Source organism: Stegostoma tigrinum, chromosome X, assembly GCF_030684315.1.
Source record: "Stegostoma tigrinum isolate sSteTig4 chromosome X, sSteTig4.hap1, whole genome shotgun sequence".
NCBI classification, from domain to species: domain Eukaryota; kingdom Metazoa; phylum Chordata; class Chondrichthyes; order Orectolobiformes; family Stegostomatidae; genus Stegostoma; species Stegostoma tigrinum.
Genome location: NC_081404.1, coordinates 18,765,235 through 18,783,477, shown reverse-complemented (window position 1 = coordinate 18,783,477; position 18,243 = coordinate 18,765,235). Strand labels below are relative to the sequence as shown.

Below are 18,243 nucleotides of genomic sequence, written 5' to 3'. Positions count from 1 at the left end.
GTCCACTCCACCACTTAATCGTGGCTGATGGACATTTCAACTCCACTTCCCTGCACTCTTCCCCCTCTCTGATGAAGGGTCTAGGCCCGAAACGTCAGCTTTTGTGCTCCTAAGATGATGCTTGGCCTGCTGTGTTCATCCAGCTCCACACTTTGTTATCTCGGATTCTCCAGCATCTGCAGTTCCCATTATCTCTGAATTCAATTAGCAGGCCCCCTGCTTTCCATCTGAATCTGAGATCTGGTCTGAAAATATTCTTATCATCCTGTGACTGTCAGCAGTCAGATCTTGTCAACAGGAACTTGAAGGAACTGTGAGAAGTCAACCTATTCTATTCTCTAGATTTGAAACCTCGACCTCCAAGAGTATTTGTTCTTTGCTTTAAAAAAAAAATCATGGCATCTCTGCAGGGCTGTGGAATCTTATTTTGTCTGTTTATAAATGTGTATATGTGAGATAAAGTGGCTACAGTTTGTCTGCACTGTAGCTTAGTTTGCCACGTTTAAAAAATAACTTTGTATATAATAGACAAGTTGCTTTTGAGTTTCTTGAAACAACCTAGACGACAGTAATAAAGAGAAATAAAATCCCCATTTTGGCCATTAAATAAAACATTTACGTGGTATGGAGTGGTGGATCTTCATTACCAGTACATTCCTCCTGTCAGAATCATAACACAAGTTGTTTCTTGAAGATGACAGCTGAAGCTGATCATGTTTTCACCCGTGTTCACCTTTCAGCAGAGGTTTTGGTAACTTGTTAGAAGCAGTGCTGGCTACCAGTGCTGTCAAATCTGTCCCATTATTCCTACATCTGTCTAAAAATGCAGAGACCAATTGCAACGCACTAAATGCCAGTCTGCTTGAGATCAGCTAACTTGTATCTGGGAGTTTTGTGTGGCTTAGTCCCACACACAAGACATTTATCCCTTCAACCTCATGAGCACTTTAGTCTCAGTATGTTTTAATATTTTATATTTGAAAATGAATTGATTCCAACTCATGATCTCAGGTAACAGTGAGTTTTTTTTAAATGGAATTGCACAAGGAGACAACCAGAAATAAATTCTAAAATATGCACAATATTTCTTTTATGTGCAAATAGTGTACATGCTATAAAATTAATCTTCCAGACACATACAGAGACTTACACCTTATGTAGACTAGCAGATAGATAACAAAGATCCTTCAGTGCAGGGGTTGCAGGTATAGCGGTCCAGGTTATACAGCAAATGACCCTTTAAATTCCAAAGCAAATTCAACATTTGGACATTAAGCTAAATTCTGTCAAAGAGATCATGTTTTTCTTTAGCTATAGTTATTGACAGTTTGGCTGATATTTATGTCTGAACTGACATTGCTAAAAATAATCTGGTCATTTATGCAAATCAGTAGCATTTCTTATGTTGCTATAGTGACTACACAGCAATAATAATAATAATAATAATAATAGAGAATTTCAAGGGGGGGGTGAACCTTTGGATTTTCCCCTCCCAGACGGCGATGGCTACTGCAGGGAAAGTGGAGTTAGGGGTGATGATTAGCCATTATTGTATCAAATGAAGCAGGCTCAAGGAACATATGGGCTACTCCTGCTTCTATTTCTTGTGTTCCTCAATGTCTATAAAGCACATTGGGACATCCTGAGGTTCTGAAAGGTCCTAAAGAAATGCAAGTCATTTTGATTTATTTTTAAATGCCTGTACTGGTGTTGATTGAGGAGACAACTAGCTTATCTTTGTTTCCTCATCTCAATGCTGTACTTTTTCAGTTGGCACCATTAATTGCTCTACCTCCAGTCAGGAAGATTAAATACCTGTCAAACACCTTTATTGGCATCCTGTCCTAGCCTGCTCTTTGTTGATTCACTCTATTGCAAAGCTTCAGTGGAAATCTCATTGTGTAGGGAATTGCAAGCATGAACCTTCATCCTTTCCTTCTCTACCAAACAGTCAAATAGAATGAAAAGCTGTACTACAGAGGGCAAACAGCTTTAAATGTGTCCTTAATTTTCATGCCTGCTTTGGCGACAGCTGGCTGGTCTGTGTTGGCCAGCCTTAGTCACAACTCACTATTATCAAAACTTTTAACCACAAGCAGAGCAAACAAATTACATGGAAAAGTAAGATTGTGAACAAATTAGAACATCCAAAATAATGTTTCTCTCTTTTATATTTAACATTGTGTTACAAAAATAAATCAATTCATACCTACAATGAAACAATGCATTTTAAGAAGCAAGAACAAGGTATAAAGTTAACATCATGAACCAGTTCTACAGACTGCAATCTCTCTCCACATACAGCCAACTCTCTGCTTTGCCCCTCCTGCCATACCTGACTGCAGCAGTGACTCAGTGAGAGTGGAGATCAGAGTGTTTCACCACAAGATGATGTTTCTGTGCATGGTGCAGTTCGTTGCATCCATTTATTGTTGATTATAGTTGATCTTCGTACTGGGACCTACAGTCTAGCAGCAGGAAGGAGATGGGATTTTGGTGCTCTCCGTGTTGTATGTGCAACCAGACACTGAGTTAAACCCAGTGATCCTTATGCAGACTCCTGATCCCTTGTTCCAAACTAGAAACAATAATACTGTTTTGAAAAACGGCAGTAGCTCAGTGTAAAATCTGGCTTGCCTCTTTGCAGGTATGAATCAGGATGTCCAATGTTGTAGCTTGCTTTAGGAGTGCATGGACTTCATAAAAATATGTCTACAAAACTCCTTTCTGTTGACATATATTTAGATACTCATGCTTCTTTCTCCTGCAAGAAAATACTTTTGCAAAATACTATTTCAACTGGATGTAGCAGCACACTGGTTGTCCCAGTGTGTTCGGCAGCACAGACTTTCTCAATACTTTCCTGTCACCTAGGAGTTAGAATATCCTAGTGGTAGCAAATGTATAGCACCTGCTACCATTTGACCTAAATGTGGCCAAGCTGAGCTTTCAACTTCCCCATGCAGGCCAAGGCATCAGTTAATCAAGTGTAACTCAAGCACCAAGTCCACAAGCCAGGCTCCCAGCTAATCCAGCAACATAATTTTATCCTGCTAGTCTGTTCAAACCTCTTCACCTGCACACTCCCAACAAATCACCATTCCTCCACCCCTCCTCTGCAGGAATAGACAGTTGCAGTTGAGCATGCTCAGTTATTTATCATTTGCCACTGACAGTCAGAATCTCTCCTCCTAACAGAAACACAGTAAGGAATCACTTGCAGTGTAATATCAATGTCACACTTGTCTCTCAGCAAACGTGATTATGAATTTTAATAAAGTACAGATTCCCCCACAATTAGAAAAGGAACGTAAGCCAGGATAAAGTAGAGGTTGTGACAGGTACAGGACGTGATAGCTCACAGTGAGTTGTACAAAAACAACCATCAAAGGTGGGAGGCATAAAAACTGCAGATGCTGGAATCCAAGGTGGGCAAACAGGAGGCTGGAAGAGCACAGCAAGCCACACAGCATCTGGAGGAAAGCAGCAGTCAACATTTCAGGTTCAAATCCCCCTCAAAGTACTTAGCAAACATTCTGCAAAGTGTGAAGTGAATCATACAGACTTGCAACATTATCTCTGTCAGGTGTTCCAGTACCCTATTACTAGCCTCAGTCTGACTGAAAATCCAGAACCAACTCTCTCTCCTTCCAATCACTTTCAGCTAGCCATTAGCAGAGGGAAACTCTGTAAAAGTTGACAATATAAAGACCTGGCTTGTCGATGTGGAAGATGCAGTAATATCTCAAATGTCTTTGCACAAGAACAGCAGTGGATAAATGTGAACTTGGAATGGAGCAGGATTCTTGTAGGATGACCCAGATCCCATTTGCAGAAGAACCTGATCTGAGTTACCTGTCATTCCACAGTGCAGCGTCAACACAGGCCGCAGTTGTCATTTTCCAAAAGTAGAATTAGACGAAAAACACATTTAAGTGGAGGAGTTAACTTCAAACTTGCTAGATGGTGTAGGCCCCTGAGAGATCTGGGAAAATGGTGAGCATTAAATCCTGATGTAATCATATTCAAATCCATTTACTTCAGCCTTTAACTTTATGGTTTCATTACATCCTTTGGTTTAGTTATTTCACTGTCCTCCTGCTCTCTTTTTCACTGTGTTCAGTACGTTCTTGATATTATTATTCTTGATATTGTAGAGGCTGAATGACAGTTTTCAGATATGTCCCACTCTCTGCTTCTATTAATGAGAAAGGAAGCAAGACAATTAGATTCAGAGCATATTAAAAACTGGTTAATATAACCACTCAATATAATAGGATTGGGAGGGAGGAGTCATAGAATCATACAGCACATGAGACCATTCAGCCCATTGTGCCCTGCCAGCTATTTGAAACAGCCAGCCAAATAGTCGCAATCCCTTGATTTTGCCCATAGCCCTACAAACCTTGCTGCTATCTGCATCACCAAGTGGCTCCATTTATTTTGGCGAGGCATGATACAAGCCTCCTAACCTTTGCACTGCGTACTAGGTGCTACAGCACACCACGTCAGCAATATATTCCCCATGGGTAGGCTGCCGCAGATTGACTGAAGGGAGCTGCCCCATGACATAGTCTGAAACAAATGTCACTAAAACAGATGATCACATTACTATTTGGGGGGAGCTTGCTGTGTGCAACTGCCCACTATGCTTCCTACATTAAAACAGTGACTACATTTCAAAAGTGATTAATTGGCTGCAAAGCATTTTGGACATCCTGAGGGTGTGAAAGGTGCTATATGAATGCAAGTGTTTCTTTAGTAAATGTGACACTTGTAAAAAACTGATTGAAGACAGGAACTTGTGAGGGGCCTTTTTGCTTCAAGCACTCTGGGAATTCCCTTCAGGTTTTGTTTTGTTCAATTCAGGTGACACATGCAGACCAAATGTCAACCCCCACCTCCCCCATCCCTCGCCCTCACAGGCTTACTCCTGCTTTTGGCACGATTGGTGGGTGTTTGGATCGAGGTCCGATCTTACACCCACAGTCCGCCCACCTGAGAACTCATTCGATTCTTAGCTTATTCTTGCCCCTGCTCTGGAGACTCCCCTACCTGTGGGAGCTCAGTTTGCTTTACCACTTTAGCCAAACAAAGCCTACCTCAACCCTAAACACTTTAATCCCTTAATAGGCAAGACTGGCAAAAAACTCTGTTGATCACCGATTTTCAAATTATGAATTCAGCTGGCATGGACTGCTAAATGTAGGTTCAAGCCCCACTCAACAATCACAGCAACTTATATTTATTTAGCACTTTGAACACAGTAAAGGTGCTTCACAGGAACATAATAAAACAAAATATGACATGGGCCCACATGTCAGCCAGATGCATAAATGCTTGGTCAAAGAGGTAGGTTTTAAAGGAGGAAAGAGAGCCAGAGAGATTGAGGCAGGACAATTCCAGAGGGTTTTGTTAGTTGAAAGCATGGCTGCCAATTGTGCAAAAATTAAAGTGAGGGGTGTGCAAGAAGCCCCAGTTAGGAGAGCAGAGATCTTAGGGGGTTGTCAGCTGGAGGGAGCTACAGAGTTGGTGAAAGGGGAGGCTATTGAAGGATTTGAAACCAATTATTTTAAAATAAAGGCAATGCTTAACCACAAGTCAATAAAAGTCACCGAGCACAGTGGGTAATGGGTGGATGGGACTTGGGGGTGAAAAAGAGTACAACTACTAAAGTTTTGGAAGATGTCAAATTAGTGGACAGTGGAAGCTGAGAGGCTAGCCAGCATGCATTGGAACATTTGAATCTGGAGACAACACACCAGAGACTTGACTAAATATCCTAAACTTGACTGTATTTGAAGAAAAGCAGACAGTTATCCTGGTCAATAATTATTTTTCAAGCCAACATCAGTAAACACAGAGATAACAAAGTGTAGAGCTGGATGAACACAGCAGGCCAAGCACCATCTTAGGAGCACAAAAGCCGGCATTTTGGGCCTAGACCCTTCAAGGACCTAGGCCCGAAACGTCAGCTTTTGTGCTCCTAAGATGCTGCTTGGCCTGCTGTGTTCATCCAGCTCTATACTTTGTTATCTCGGATTCTCCAGCATCTGCAGTTCCCATTATCTCTGATACAATCAGTAAACACAGATTGTCTGGTCAATCATGACATTGCTGTTTATGGGATCTTGCTGTGTGTAAAATATTTGCCTGCTTAACAACAATTGTTACTCTTCTCAGTTACGCATTTTGTGATGTAATGTTGTTACAGTCGACAATACTTCGTTCAAATGATTTTTTAATTCTAACCAAAACTGCAAAACACTCCTTATACTGTTTTATTAAAATCAAAACATTTAAACTGTTGAATAATTCAGATGTTTCTATAGCAAAATTGACTTTGAATTAACAGGAGTAGGCTATCTATAGGTTGAAGGTTCTATACTTCTTTCCCCCTGAAGCACGTCCATTACTAAAATACAGAATGGTGGCATGGTGGCTCAGGGGTTAGCACTGCTGCCTCACAGCGCTAGGGACTCGGGTTCGATTCCAGCCTCAGGTGACTGTCTTTGTGGAGTTTGCACATTCTCCTCATGTCTGCGTGGGTTTCCTCTGGGTGCTCCAGTTTCCTCCCACAGTCTAAAGATGTGCAGGCTAGGTGGATTGGCCATGCTAAATTGCCCAAAGTGTTCAGGGATATGTAGGTTAGGGGGGTTATAGGGAGTTGGGTCTGGGTGGGATGCTTTATGGCCGGTGTGGACTTGTTGGGCTGAAGGACCTGTTTCCACACTGTAGGGATTCTATGATCTACGATCAGAACATGCAACAATATAGACCTACTGAACTCGATACGGATCTGGATTCCATCTTGGTGCAATTGTTTGTTCGCTGCAGTGTAATAGCTATCTGCTGTGTCTGAGCTCCTGAACTGATGCCAACCAGCAAAACACCAAAAGGTACTGAATGATCCTGATTCTGATCTATCTGTTGAGAGGAGCGGGGCAATTGACACTCACCATAAAGCTGGCAAGGAAAGGGAAGAGTTTTGCAAACTATCTGATTCCCACAGGCAGATGGTAACAGATAAGCTCTGAGGGACAACTAAGAAAATCTAGCCTCACCAGTCTTACAAAAAGATACCTGAACCAGATCCTGAGAGAAGTGTCTAGGATACAGTCGGATAGCAAAACATCCGAGAATAGAAGTTGCAGCTAACCCAGAGCATGAAAACTGAGTCATGGTCTGAAGGGCTAGATCAGCACAAACATGATTCAGTCTTTCTTTGCAATAGATGACAAACTCTGGAACTAGAAGGGTATTTGAGGCCAGAAAACCTGACCCTACCCGCATCCCATATCTGGTGCCATAACGGAGAGACAATCCTGGGTGAAGATTAAAAGGCTGAAGGGTCAATTCCATTACAACTGATGTTCTGACAGGAAAGATTAGTCAATGGAATCACAGTTAGTAAATCTCATTCCTCCTCTTGAGTTGTAAATGTTATGCCTGTTAATTTTAAAATAAAACTGTGTAGAAATAATTAACAAATAATCATCACTCTCCCTTACCCACCCAAAAGGGAGTGAAAATATAGAGTAGAACAAATATTGTACATACCCTCCATTTGTCCAGAGAGGATATCCCTGGATTGGCTTCCAGTATCCTCCTCTTTGATGCCTCTGGGCCCTGCTGAAGCTTTGCCTTGGTGTTTGATGCATTCTGTTCGACTCTGTATCAACATTGGCCTCAAGCCAGATTCTAAGTGGTTCTATTTTGAAAATAAAGAAAAAGCTGAATAATTAAAAGTGTGACTGGCATTGTACCACACCAGCATTGGCACTGTATCACCTCAACTATGGCACTGTGCTGCTCCAGCCCTGGCATCAGGCTGCCATAACCCTGGCACTGTGCTGCCTGATCCCTGGTACTGTACCACCCAGCCCTAGAAGTACCACCTTGATCCTGGCACTGTATCAGCCCAGTTTGAAGATCTTATGGAGCAATAGTAACTTCCCCACTGCTGGGCCAGAGCTCCAGGTTCAAGTCCCACCTCAAGATTTAATGGAAGGTATGTCAACAGAACGATTATCAATCTGTAAACTCTTCCAGTATGCCTACAACAGATAGTAAGAGCAGAAGAAGTTTCAAAACCATGTAGAAACTGCAGCACTTATAGCCTCCCAATGTTAAAAGACTCCACGCGGAAGTTATTGCCATGAGCAAGTGTCATCCTCACTCTGATAGACTATTATACACACCACCCAGCTCTGGCACTATACCAACAATTCACAGTACCCCAATACATAAAACCTGGCATACCTCAAGTTTCCTATTCTTCACAGTGGGACCATTGACTTCATCTGAGTTTAATCTGGAGGTAAAATAATGATTTAAAAGGGTATTAGAAGATTCCAAAGAAACTAGACTCTAATGAGTAAACCTCTTCCCCAATCATAGAATTAGTCAGTCATAGGATTGGAAAAAGGAAGAAATTCAGCACGTTATACCTGGGCTTATTGAAGGAGAGCTATTTCCTTAGTCTCTCTTTCTGTATTCATTTTTTAAAAATCTATTTCAAATATTTGTCCACATCCATTTTAAAAGTTATCATTGATTTCCAATAGCGTGCCATGTCTGAACGACCCTCTAGCATTCTATGAATGATAATCTTAAAATTATATACTCCAGTTGCAGACTCAGTAATTGGTGGAAACTGTTTCTTTCTCCGGTTTATCATATCACCTTTTCACCTTCAACAAATCTCAGAGCTCGCCTCTTCCCTTGTTGGGTCTCAGTCACATACGCATACTTTCCAGCAGGGGCCACTGTGTACACACCAGGATCTGAGCCGACCCCGCCACCGATTTCCAATTGAAAAGCCCCGAACTCCCCCAAGAATAGGAATCAACTAACTCGGTAAAAACACAGATTACACTTCGAGTCTGTCAGGCAAGAGTTAAGAAGTCATGTTTGCTACAATGTCGTAATGACCCTTAGAAGGTCAGAGAAAAGTTCTAGGTTGAAATAAATCAAAGGATTCGGAATCAAAAAAAGCCTAGCTGCTCTGAATTTCCCTGAGGGTCACCGGACCCGAAACGTTAACTCTTGTTTTTTTTCCTTCACAGATGCTGCCAGACCTGCTGAGCTTTTCCAGCAACTTGTGTTTTTGTAGCTGCTCTGTACACCCTGGTTACGGCCGGGAAGTTGCTCTATCTTACCGTGCTTGCCTCTGAGCCACCAGTCCAGCCAGTGAAAGGAAATCGACTCTCCCAATCAGTAAGTTGCTGTCCACCATGCAAAACGGAGCAGCCGCCTCATTGTTGGTCAACTGGAAACAGGACAACAGGAGTAAACAGTGAGCATCCCTCTCTCTGATGAAGGGTCTAGGCCCGAAACGTCAGCTTTTGTGTTCCTGAGATGCTGCTTGGCCTGCTGTGTTCATCCAGCTCCACACCGTGTTATCATAGCTTCTAATGGTGTCGGGCTGCTATCCTTACCTTTGAGCTAGATGGTCTAGGTTCATAAATCCATCTAGTCCCCCAGGTGGTGCAATAGCAAGGTCGATTTAAAAATATATAGGAAACCGAGTGTTCCTAAGAACCAAGCGCACAAATGATAGCATCTTAGTGTAAATTTGAAGAATTGTGTCGAAATTATATTTTTAAGATTCGGACAACAAAATCACCATCTGTAACAGATAGCAGGAACTGCAGATGCTGGAGAATCCAAGATAACAAAGTGTGAGGCTGGATGAACACAGCAGGACAAGCAGCATCTCAGGAGCACAAAAGCTGATGTTTCAGGCAGAGACCCTTCATCAGAAAATTTTCTTAATCTTTGTCTATCCTTTATTTACCTCATCTATAGTGCTAAAGAAACACGATTCATTCTGAGAAATCTGCATTTTAATAGTGAGGGATGAGTAATGCTCATCAAGATTGTACGTGAATGTGTTTTCCATTGGCGACGTCCAGAGCCTGCTAGTGATTTCCTCAAATAAAACCAGAAAGCGCTGGAGAAGCTTAGCAGGTCTGGCAGCACCTGTAGAGAGAGAAGTTGAGTTAACGTTTCGAGTCCGGAATGACTTCTTTAGTTTCGAAACGTTAATTGTTTCTCTCTCTCAACATTGATTTTTTTTCTAAAATGTGAGGCTGGATGAACACAGCAGGCCAAGCAGCATCTCAGGAGCACAAAAGCTGACGTTTCGGGCCTAGACCCTTCATCAGAGAGGGGGATGGGGTGAAGGCTCTGGAATAAATAGGGAGAGAGGGGGAGGTGGACCGACGATGGAGCGAAAAGAAGATAGATGGAGAGAGTATAGGTGGGGAGGTAGGGAGGGGATAGGTCAGTCCAGGGAAGACGGACAGGTCAAGGAGGTGGGAAGAGGTTAGTAGGTAGATGGGGGTGCGGCTTGGGTTGGGAGGAAGGGATGGGTGAGAGGAAGAACAGGTTAGGGAGGCAGAGACAGGTTGGACTGGTTTTGGGAAGCAGTGGGTGGGGGGCAAGAGCTGGGCTGGTTGTGTGGTGCAGTGGAGGGAGGGGACGAACTGGGCTGGTTTAGGGATGCAGTTGGGGAAGGGGAGATTTTGAAACTGGTGAAGTCCACGTTGATACCATTAGGCTGCAGGGTCCATCCACTGTACCCGGTGTGGCTTCCTCTACATTGGGGAAACCAAGCGGAGGCTTGGAGACCGCTTTGCAGAACACCTCCGCTCAGTTCGCAACAAACAACTGCACCTCCCAGTCGCAAACCATTTCCACTCCCCCTCCCATTCTTTAGATGACACGTCCATCATGGGCCTCCTGCAGTGCCACAATGATGCCACCCGAAGGTTGCAGGAACAGCAACTCATATTCCGCCTGGGAACCCTGCAGCCTAATGGTATCAATGTGGACTTCACCAGTTTCAAAATCTCCCCTTCCCCAACTGCATCCCTAAACCAGCCCAGTTCGTCCCCTCCCCCCACTGCACCACACAACCAGCCCAGCTCTTCCCCTCCACCCACTGCATCCCAAAACCAGTCCAAACTGTCTCTGCCTCCCTAACCTGTTCTTCCTCTCACCCAATTCCTTCCTCCCACCCCAAGCCGCACCTCCATCTACCTACTAACCTCATCCCACCTCCTTGACCTGTCTGTCTTCCCTGGACTGACCTATCCCCTCCCTACCTCCCCACCTATATTCTCTCCACCTATCTTCTTTTTGCTCCATCTTCGGTCCGCCTCCCCCTCTCTCCCTATTTATTCCAGAGCCCTTACCCCATCCCCCTCTCTGATGAAGGGTCTAGGCCTGAAACGTCAGCTTTTGTGCTCCTGAGATGCTGCTTGGCCTGCTGTGTTCATCCAGCCTCACATTTTATTATCTTGGAATTCTCCAGCATCTGCAGTTCCCATTATCTTTGATTTTTTTTTCTGTTCTGTTTTTGTTTCAGATTTCCAGAATCCGCACGACTTTGCTTTCATTTGGTGAATTCCTCGCACTCGCTTAGCACTATCGTCTAAGATGACTTGCCTTTTATTGTCCCTCATTGCTTACAAAAGGTTGAGTTAACAGAATGCCTTCATTTCCGTTTCTGATGCTGCCTGACAATCTCGACAATGTGGGAAGAGCCCCATCCAGCCTGCACCGACCCACCGAACAGCATCCCACCCAGACCCCTACCCTATTACCCTGTATTTCCAGAGGCCAACCCACCCCCCAACCCGCACATCTTTGGACTGTGGGAGGAAATCGGAGCGCCCGGAGGAAACCCATGCAGAGAATGTGCAAACTCCGCACAGACAGACGGCCCAGAGTGGAATTAAGAATCTACGGCCCCCTGGCCCTGTGAGGCAACAATGCTAACTGGAGCCACCGCGCTGCCCATCTCACAACACAAATGATTGCCGGAGTTGCTCCTCTCCATAAGCACAAGGGACCCACTTGCTCCGGGATCCTCAAAACTGTGTTGCTCCTCATCCTGTCCACTTTTCCCTTCCTTGTACAATCTACAAGCTGTAAACAAAACTCAAGGAGGGATCTTTCCTTAGTCCCTTTCCCTGAAATTTCTTTATTTAAAAAGCTATTTTAAAATACTTGTCCATATCCTTTTTAAAAGTTAGCATTGACTTTTTTCAATTCGCATCACCTAACCATTCCTCTTCATTAATCTCATCTTCTCACTCACTCTATTGAACCGTGCTAGCGCCTCCACACTCCGAGGCCCTGTCCTTCTCAATAAAAAAAGGCAAACTGCTCACATTCTGCTCTAAATGCAGAAGACAGTTTGTTAACATTTCAATGCAGCTTGAAGACCTGGAGATCCGTGTTCTGTTGTGCTTTCCCTAGCAGCTGTCCACGGCACACGGTAAAGCCAGCATTAAAGACAATTCATCGGGTATCAGACTTGAAAAATTTCATTTAAGTTCATTATTAACATGAGTTCATTGCCGAAACAAATTATTCTAAAAAGTTCTGAAGGAGGGTCACCGGACCCGAAACGTTAACTCTGATTTTTTCCTTCACAGATGCTGCCAGACCTGCTGAGCTTTTCCAGCAACTTTGTTTTTACTCTAAAGAAGATTTATTTATTTCACTGTAGCAGACCAGACGCAAAACTCTATAAGTGTGAAGGGAGTGGGTTCACTCCTCGAATCTCCCTCCCTGTGATTGTAATTTTATTAAACCGCCCTCTCAGTTCTTTTCAGAGAACTGTATCCATTTACAAACACAGTCCGTTCCCAACCTTGTGTTTTGACAGCTGCCCGGCGTTCCCGCGCTTCCACTCGAATCGCCCGCTGGACTTCCCGATATCCTCCTCCTGGAAGATGGGACCGACGGATTTTGCCAACCTTTTGTTCAGTTTCAAAATTTCCGCGGGGTAACTTTTGGGGAAGGCGTTCATTATGTGCTGGACGCTCTCTGCAATGGTCTGCGCTGTGGCAAGGTCCAGTTGGGTGGGGCTGTCTCGGGGACATGTGGGGTCGTCCCCTGGGAGGCTGCTGTCAGGCTCTGGCGGTTGGCACTCTTGGCCAGAAAACGTTTCCCTCCCATCGGACGGCGGGTTGGGGCTGATGCTCCTTGCTGACGCATTGATGAAACTCAGCCGATGTTTGACTTGCTTTGCAGGAGCAGCGCCTGTGCTGCTGCTGCTGACCGGTCTCTTCTTTGACTCCCGTGAAGATGAATTTATCAGTTTTGACGCAGAGAAGCTACTGAGTGGAACAGAGGCCAGAGGCTGGTTGAAAACCACTGGGTTCACTACCCACTCCTGCAAGGCCTTCTGGAGCCTTCGCACATGGAGAGGCTTCGTCGCCATGCCAACCAGGGCCATGATTTCCAGGAACTCTTCCTCTCCCGCCTCAGTGAGCTGCTGCACATCATCCCCTCCCTGTTGGATAAAGGAATTATAATAGGGCAGCAGATGGGCCTTCTGCAGGACACGGTACAGCTGGAGCTCACCAAGGGTCCGTGGCAAAGACATCGCAGGGAACTCGCTGCTGGACCTGTGAGTAAACAACGCAGCTTTTAGTCTCGTAAATCAGAACAAACTTCGTCCTTTTTGGCAGGCGGGGGGGAGAACATAGGGGAGGCATTTTCCCCACACATTCTATCACTAATGTTTTGCTATCTAAAGAAAGACCAAGTCAAGACGCCGGTGACTGTCACCATTTTGCAAGCATTGTCCAACTCGAAACGTCAGCTTTTGTGCTCCTAAGATGCTGCTTGGTCTGCTGTGTTCATCCACCTCCACACTTTGTTATCTCTGCTGTCAAGGTTTGATTTTTACTGGACAGGCAATGTGGTTTCAACAAATGATCCAACCCACAAAGCAATTAGTTCCGTGCTTTGTTTCATTTGCTGGCTTTTAACTGAAGCTGGCAGGCTGTGGCCAGTAACTAGAGAGCCTCAGTGCAGCCTGACCAGAAGGTTGGTCCATGGGGATGGCTCCAACCTGTTTGGCTGAATGGTGCCTGCGGCACAGGGAAGAGAGCACTAGACTGACAGAGGCCAGGGCCCAATTTTGTAGGATTGGCAAGCTAATTCCTGGTCTTTCTCTCAGCCTTATGCACACAATATGGAATTCTTTTGATGGCTCTCACAGGCTGATATTGCCCAGAGTGGACACAATGTAGGCTTAGCCCAAAAATGGCAATGGAGAACTCTTTGATCAGTGCAATTTTCATTGGGAGCACACCTAATAGTTGACACCAGGGCCTATCTTGGCTGCCAAACAATAGGCTCGGGTCAACATTGTTGTAGTTACGGTGACGAAGGCAAGTATGGCACAAAGTCATTGCCTTTTTTAAATTTTAAAAAAGCTTCAATGGCAGACAAAATAACAGATGTTTGGGGTGGGGGTGGGGGGCACAGCAGCTGGATTCCTCATCCACCCATTAAGAACTGCTGGGATCAATGTGTTTTTTCACACCCATGACAGACCTCACCAATTCTAGTGTTTGACATCATACCTTCTCTCAGTCAGGTATTTTCTAAGCAAGCTGTTTGAAGATGTTATTTACACACCTCTGGTGCAAAGGGATTTGAATCTAGGCTTCTTGATTCAGGGCTAGGGACGTTACCACTGCACCATAAGAGCCCCAACAAGTGTTGGATCCCTGACTATTCCATCAATCACAGCTGGATCCTTAAACCATCCATTAACAACTGCTGAATCCCTGAACTGCAGGAGTTGGAAACTCATAGGGTTGGGAAAAAAATGATGCATATGATTGCATAGAGTGAGCATTAGTGAATCTAATTCTTATTCTTATCATGTCTTTGTAAGGAGAAAGAAGAATAATAAAGGAAATGAAATAAAATAAAGTGACTCGGTGACATCAAGACTAACTTCTAAAAGTCTGTACCATATAGAAACTGTAATATAATGATCTTGGAAAGGATTAATCTTAATGTCGATATGGTGAGAAGGCAGTGAGCAAGAAGAATTTGTAGGAGGGCATTTATCAATTGATCAATAGAGAAAGTTTACAGTTGGAGAGGGTGGTTAGGAGGCAGAAATAGGAGAGATGTCACTGACTGGTTGACCAGCTTTCTTTGCCTCCTCCCCAGGAGTGATAGACAGGTATGAGAAGACATTCCTCAGGTGTGGGAGCAGCATCATGCCAAAATCAATTTGGTTTAAATATTGCAATAAAATGGGCTGTGTGGGGAGGAAAATTGAATAATTACCAAGCAAACTGAAAATCTGCTTAGTAGTGTTATGAAATAAAAGCAATTTCTGTCAAGTACCTTCTCTAGCACTGATCACCCATTGAAATATAAATGTGTGTTATTAGGTGATAATGCCATACAACATGTCACCACCATCTTATAGCATCACTATCGTGAATTATATACAGTGTACACTACACATGCAGTCAATGTCTGTTACACAATCTGTATGTGCTTTACTTCCAGTGATTATAGGTTAGTGGACAGTATGATTGTTGCTAATTCAACATGTTTTTATGCTCCTGCACACGATCAGCAGTCTCTTCATCTTAGTTCAAAGTTGCTTAATTCAATTCGCCCAGTAGTTAATTTTCTTTAGTGCAAAACTTCTACTTTCCTATGGTATTTACATTTAATTTCAAACTATTGAACAATTTCAATGTATCATTGTAAAGACAACTTGGAATTGGTAGAACAGATTATAGAAAATACCATGTAGTTGTTTGGCAGGTGTGGTTTTAACCTCAGTTAATTCAGTGGCTATCTTAAAAGAACATTCTCGCCTTTTCAAAACTGTGTGGAGATGGAGGAACACAGCAGGTGAGTCGATGAAGGGTCTAGGTCCGAAACGGCGACTTTCCTGCTCCCCTGATGCTGCCCGACCTGCTGTGTTCCTCCGGCTCCACACTGTATTGACTCTGACTCCAGTATCTGTAGATCTCACTATTCATGCCTTTTCCACCGTTTCCAGTCCCTTGCAACTATTGTCCAGTTTAGTAAGACACTGGGTGACAAGACAGTCTGTAGTTAGAAGTACTCTATGAAGCAGGAGAAAATAAATAGAGTACATTTCCTCTGAAACAAAAACAAAAATTGCTGGAGAAACTGAGCAGTTCTGGCAGCATCTGTGGAGAGACAGGAAGAGTTAACGTTTCGAATGCAGCGACCCTTTATCAGCGTTTAAACCTCTGAATTAGCTCAGTGTAAACTATACCAGTCTCGATCACTTTTACCTTGATATTTGCCAAGCTTCTTGATTAAAGTTGTCCTGCGATCTGTGGCAGTCAGACCAGCTGATGTTAGACACCTCCTGTGGGATCTCAGTCCTTGGGAACACCTACTGACTAGAATGAGTAAAGTCCTGATCTCTGTGTCGCTTCCACGCCGTTGGTGCTTTCTGATCTGCCGTACAAGCGATGGATTTTTTTTGTTACGTTGAACAGATGCTGGAACGGGTTCTGGATATTCCCGGCTCAGTTCACGCCTCCGACCCGAGAAAGAGGTTGGCGAATGACGCGTGTCCGTCCGGGGGAGGAGACGGGGGCGGCGTGGCGCCCAGATCCGAACGAAAAACAACATTCATGCCCGGGGAGACATGCTAGAAGGAGGCGGTAGGAGGCAGCAGGCATGAGACACAATGGAAGCTTTTGTCCAATACAGAAGACAATAATAAGAAGACATGAATAACTTCTTTTGTTCACTTTTTATTAAAAACATCTGGACCTTTAACAGCAAAATATTATATTGAAAGAGGCAGCATTTTTAAAAAATGCTAACACGTTTGGCTTTCTTGCACCTGAACTGCTGTCTCAGAATCAGAAGACTGTTAGTTTGAATTCCACTCCAGAGACTTAAGCATAAAGATCCCAGCTGGCACTACTGCAGAGCAGTGCTGAGGGGGTGCTGCACTGTCACAGGGTCAGCGCCACACTGTCGGAGAGTCAATGCTGAAGGAGCGCCACAGGGGGGCAGTGCAGAGGGGCGGTACTGTTGAGGGTCAGTGCTGAGGGAGCACCGCACTGTCGAATGGTCAGCACTGAGGGAGTGGGCACTGTCGGAGGATCAGTGCTGAGGGAGCGCCACACTATCAGAGGGTTGGTGCCGAGGGAGCGGGCACTATCAGAGGGTCGGTGTTGAGGGCATGCTTAACTCTTTCAAGGTGGTACTGAGACAGTGTTGCATTTTCAGATGAACCATTAAAATGAGACACTATCTGCTGTTTTAGGTTAATGTCAAGGGAAGGAGAAGGAAATTGAACCAAAGTTGTCTACATTTAACAGGAGCTGGCCACTTTGGTTATTGTTTGATTGAGTTTACTGGTAACATATTTGACCAATCTAACGTTCAATCTTAGTGAAGCTTTAGTTCTTCTGTTTTGCATTCACTATTTTCTATTCTTTTCTTCCTCTACCTATTGAATTTATAATCTTCTCTGTAACCATTTTAACTTTTCTGTAACTACTTTCAATCAGTATTTGTGGGGAGAAATAAATGAAACCCATTAAGCAGAACAATTTTTTGAAAGTCATTGATTTGTTATCTGGTAATTCAAAGGTCAGAACAAACTACAAGTTTACCTGTGTGTTTAAAGCAAGAAAGTCTTAGTTGCACTATGGCAGGGGAGTTTTCCCTGGTGATTCATGACATCTATCCCTCAGTCAATATCATAAAAACAGAGCGCCTGGTTATTATCGCATTGCTGTCCTTGCTGTGAACAAACTAGCTGTTGATTCCCTGAATTATAACAGTGATGACACTTCAAAAGTCCTGTAAATCTGTCAAGTGCTTTTGGACATCCTGAGGTCACGAAAAGTACTAAATTGCAGGGCGTTTCTTTCTTAATATCTAAGTTGTCCAACATATTGGATATCATGATGGGATTTGTACCAAAATGCATTAAGCTGACCAAAATGGGCACAAAATGTGACTGTTCGGATATGGCCCTGAATTCCTAGGGGGTTCTTCCAATCCCTTACCATACCTCAATGAATGACAAGTGGCAATCTCAGCAAACTGGGACAAATGGGTCTTATTTACTCTTTATCTGGTTTTGCTTAGGGTGACACAGGTCTCCCACTGGACACCTCACAGTATCTCTAACACATTCTCCATTGCTCTTCTTAGGTCAGTTCTTAATTAACATTGCAGTTCAAATACTACATAGAGCAGAGAAAGTAAAATAAATCTGTCCAGTCCATCAAGTCCACTCTGGTTGCAGCCCATGTGTACTCTAACTCTAATATAAACTGTACCTTGCTAGCCCTGGTGTGGGGATGCATCAAAATGGCAGCCAGACAGTTCTTACGGACTTCCCAGTCAATGGAGACAAACTAAACTAATTCCTGATAACAAAGTGTGGAGCTGGAT

The 18,243-nt window shown here is 43.9% G+C and overlaps 1 protein-coding gene and 1 long non-coding RNA gene across 2 annotated transcripts; one reads left to right on the top strand and one right to left on the bottom strand.

Annotated features, from left to right (window-relative positions):
- Positions 1-1,004: 1,004 nt before the first annotated feature.
- LOC125448253 (NGFI-A-binding protein 2-like) lies at positions 1,005-16,398 on the bottom strand. The gene is made up of 6 exons (XM_048523406.2): positions 16,110-16,398; positions 12,668-13,427; positions 9,162-9,271; positions 8,263-8,314; positions 7,561-7,711; positions 1,005-4,198 (listed from the first exon to the last, which is right to left on the bottom strand). Exons 2-6 carry the CDS (start codon positions 13,403-13,405, stop codon positions 4,140-4,142), a joined length of 1,110 nt encoding a protein of 369 aa, XP_048379363.1. The 5' UTR covers positions 13,406-13,427; positions 16,110-16,398; the 3' UTR covers positions 1,005-4,139.
- LOC125448256 (uncharacterized) lies at positions 8,769-13,024 on the top strand. Its single transcript, XR_007246677.2, has 3 exons — positions 8,769-8,859; positions 9,069-9,298; positions 11,375-13,024. It is a non-coding gene; the product is annotated as an uncharacterized LOC125448256 (long non-coding RNA).
- Positions 16,399-18,243: the final 1,845 nt, after the last annotated feature.

Excerpts from the sequence above, each read along its gene's own strand:
- LOC125448253 (XM_048523406.2), bottom strand. The coding sequence starts at position 13,405 with ATGTCTTTGCCACGGACCCTTGGTGAGCTCCAGCTGTACCGTGTCCTG. Across the intron at positions 8,315-9,161 it reads GTGGCTCAGAGGCAAGCACG|ATTAAACTCAGATGAAGTCA; the intron begins GTAAGATAGAGC and ends TTTTACCTCCAG. Across the intron at positions 4,199-7,560 it reads CCTCTCTGGACAAATGGAGG|AAGCAGAGAGTGGGACATAT; the intron begins GTATGTACAATA and ends TCTCATTAATAG.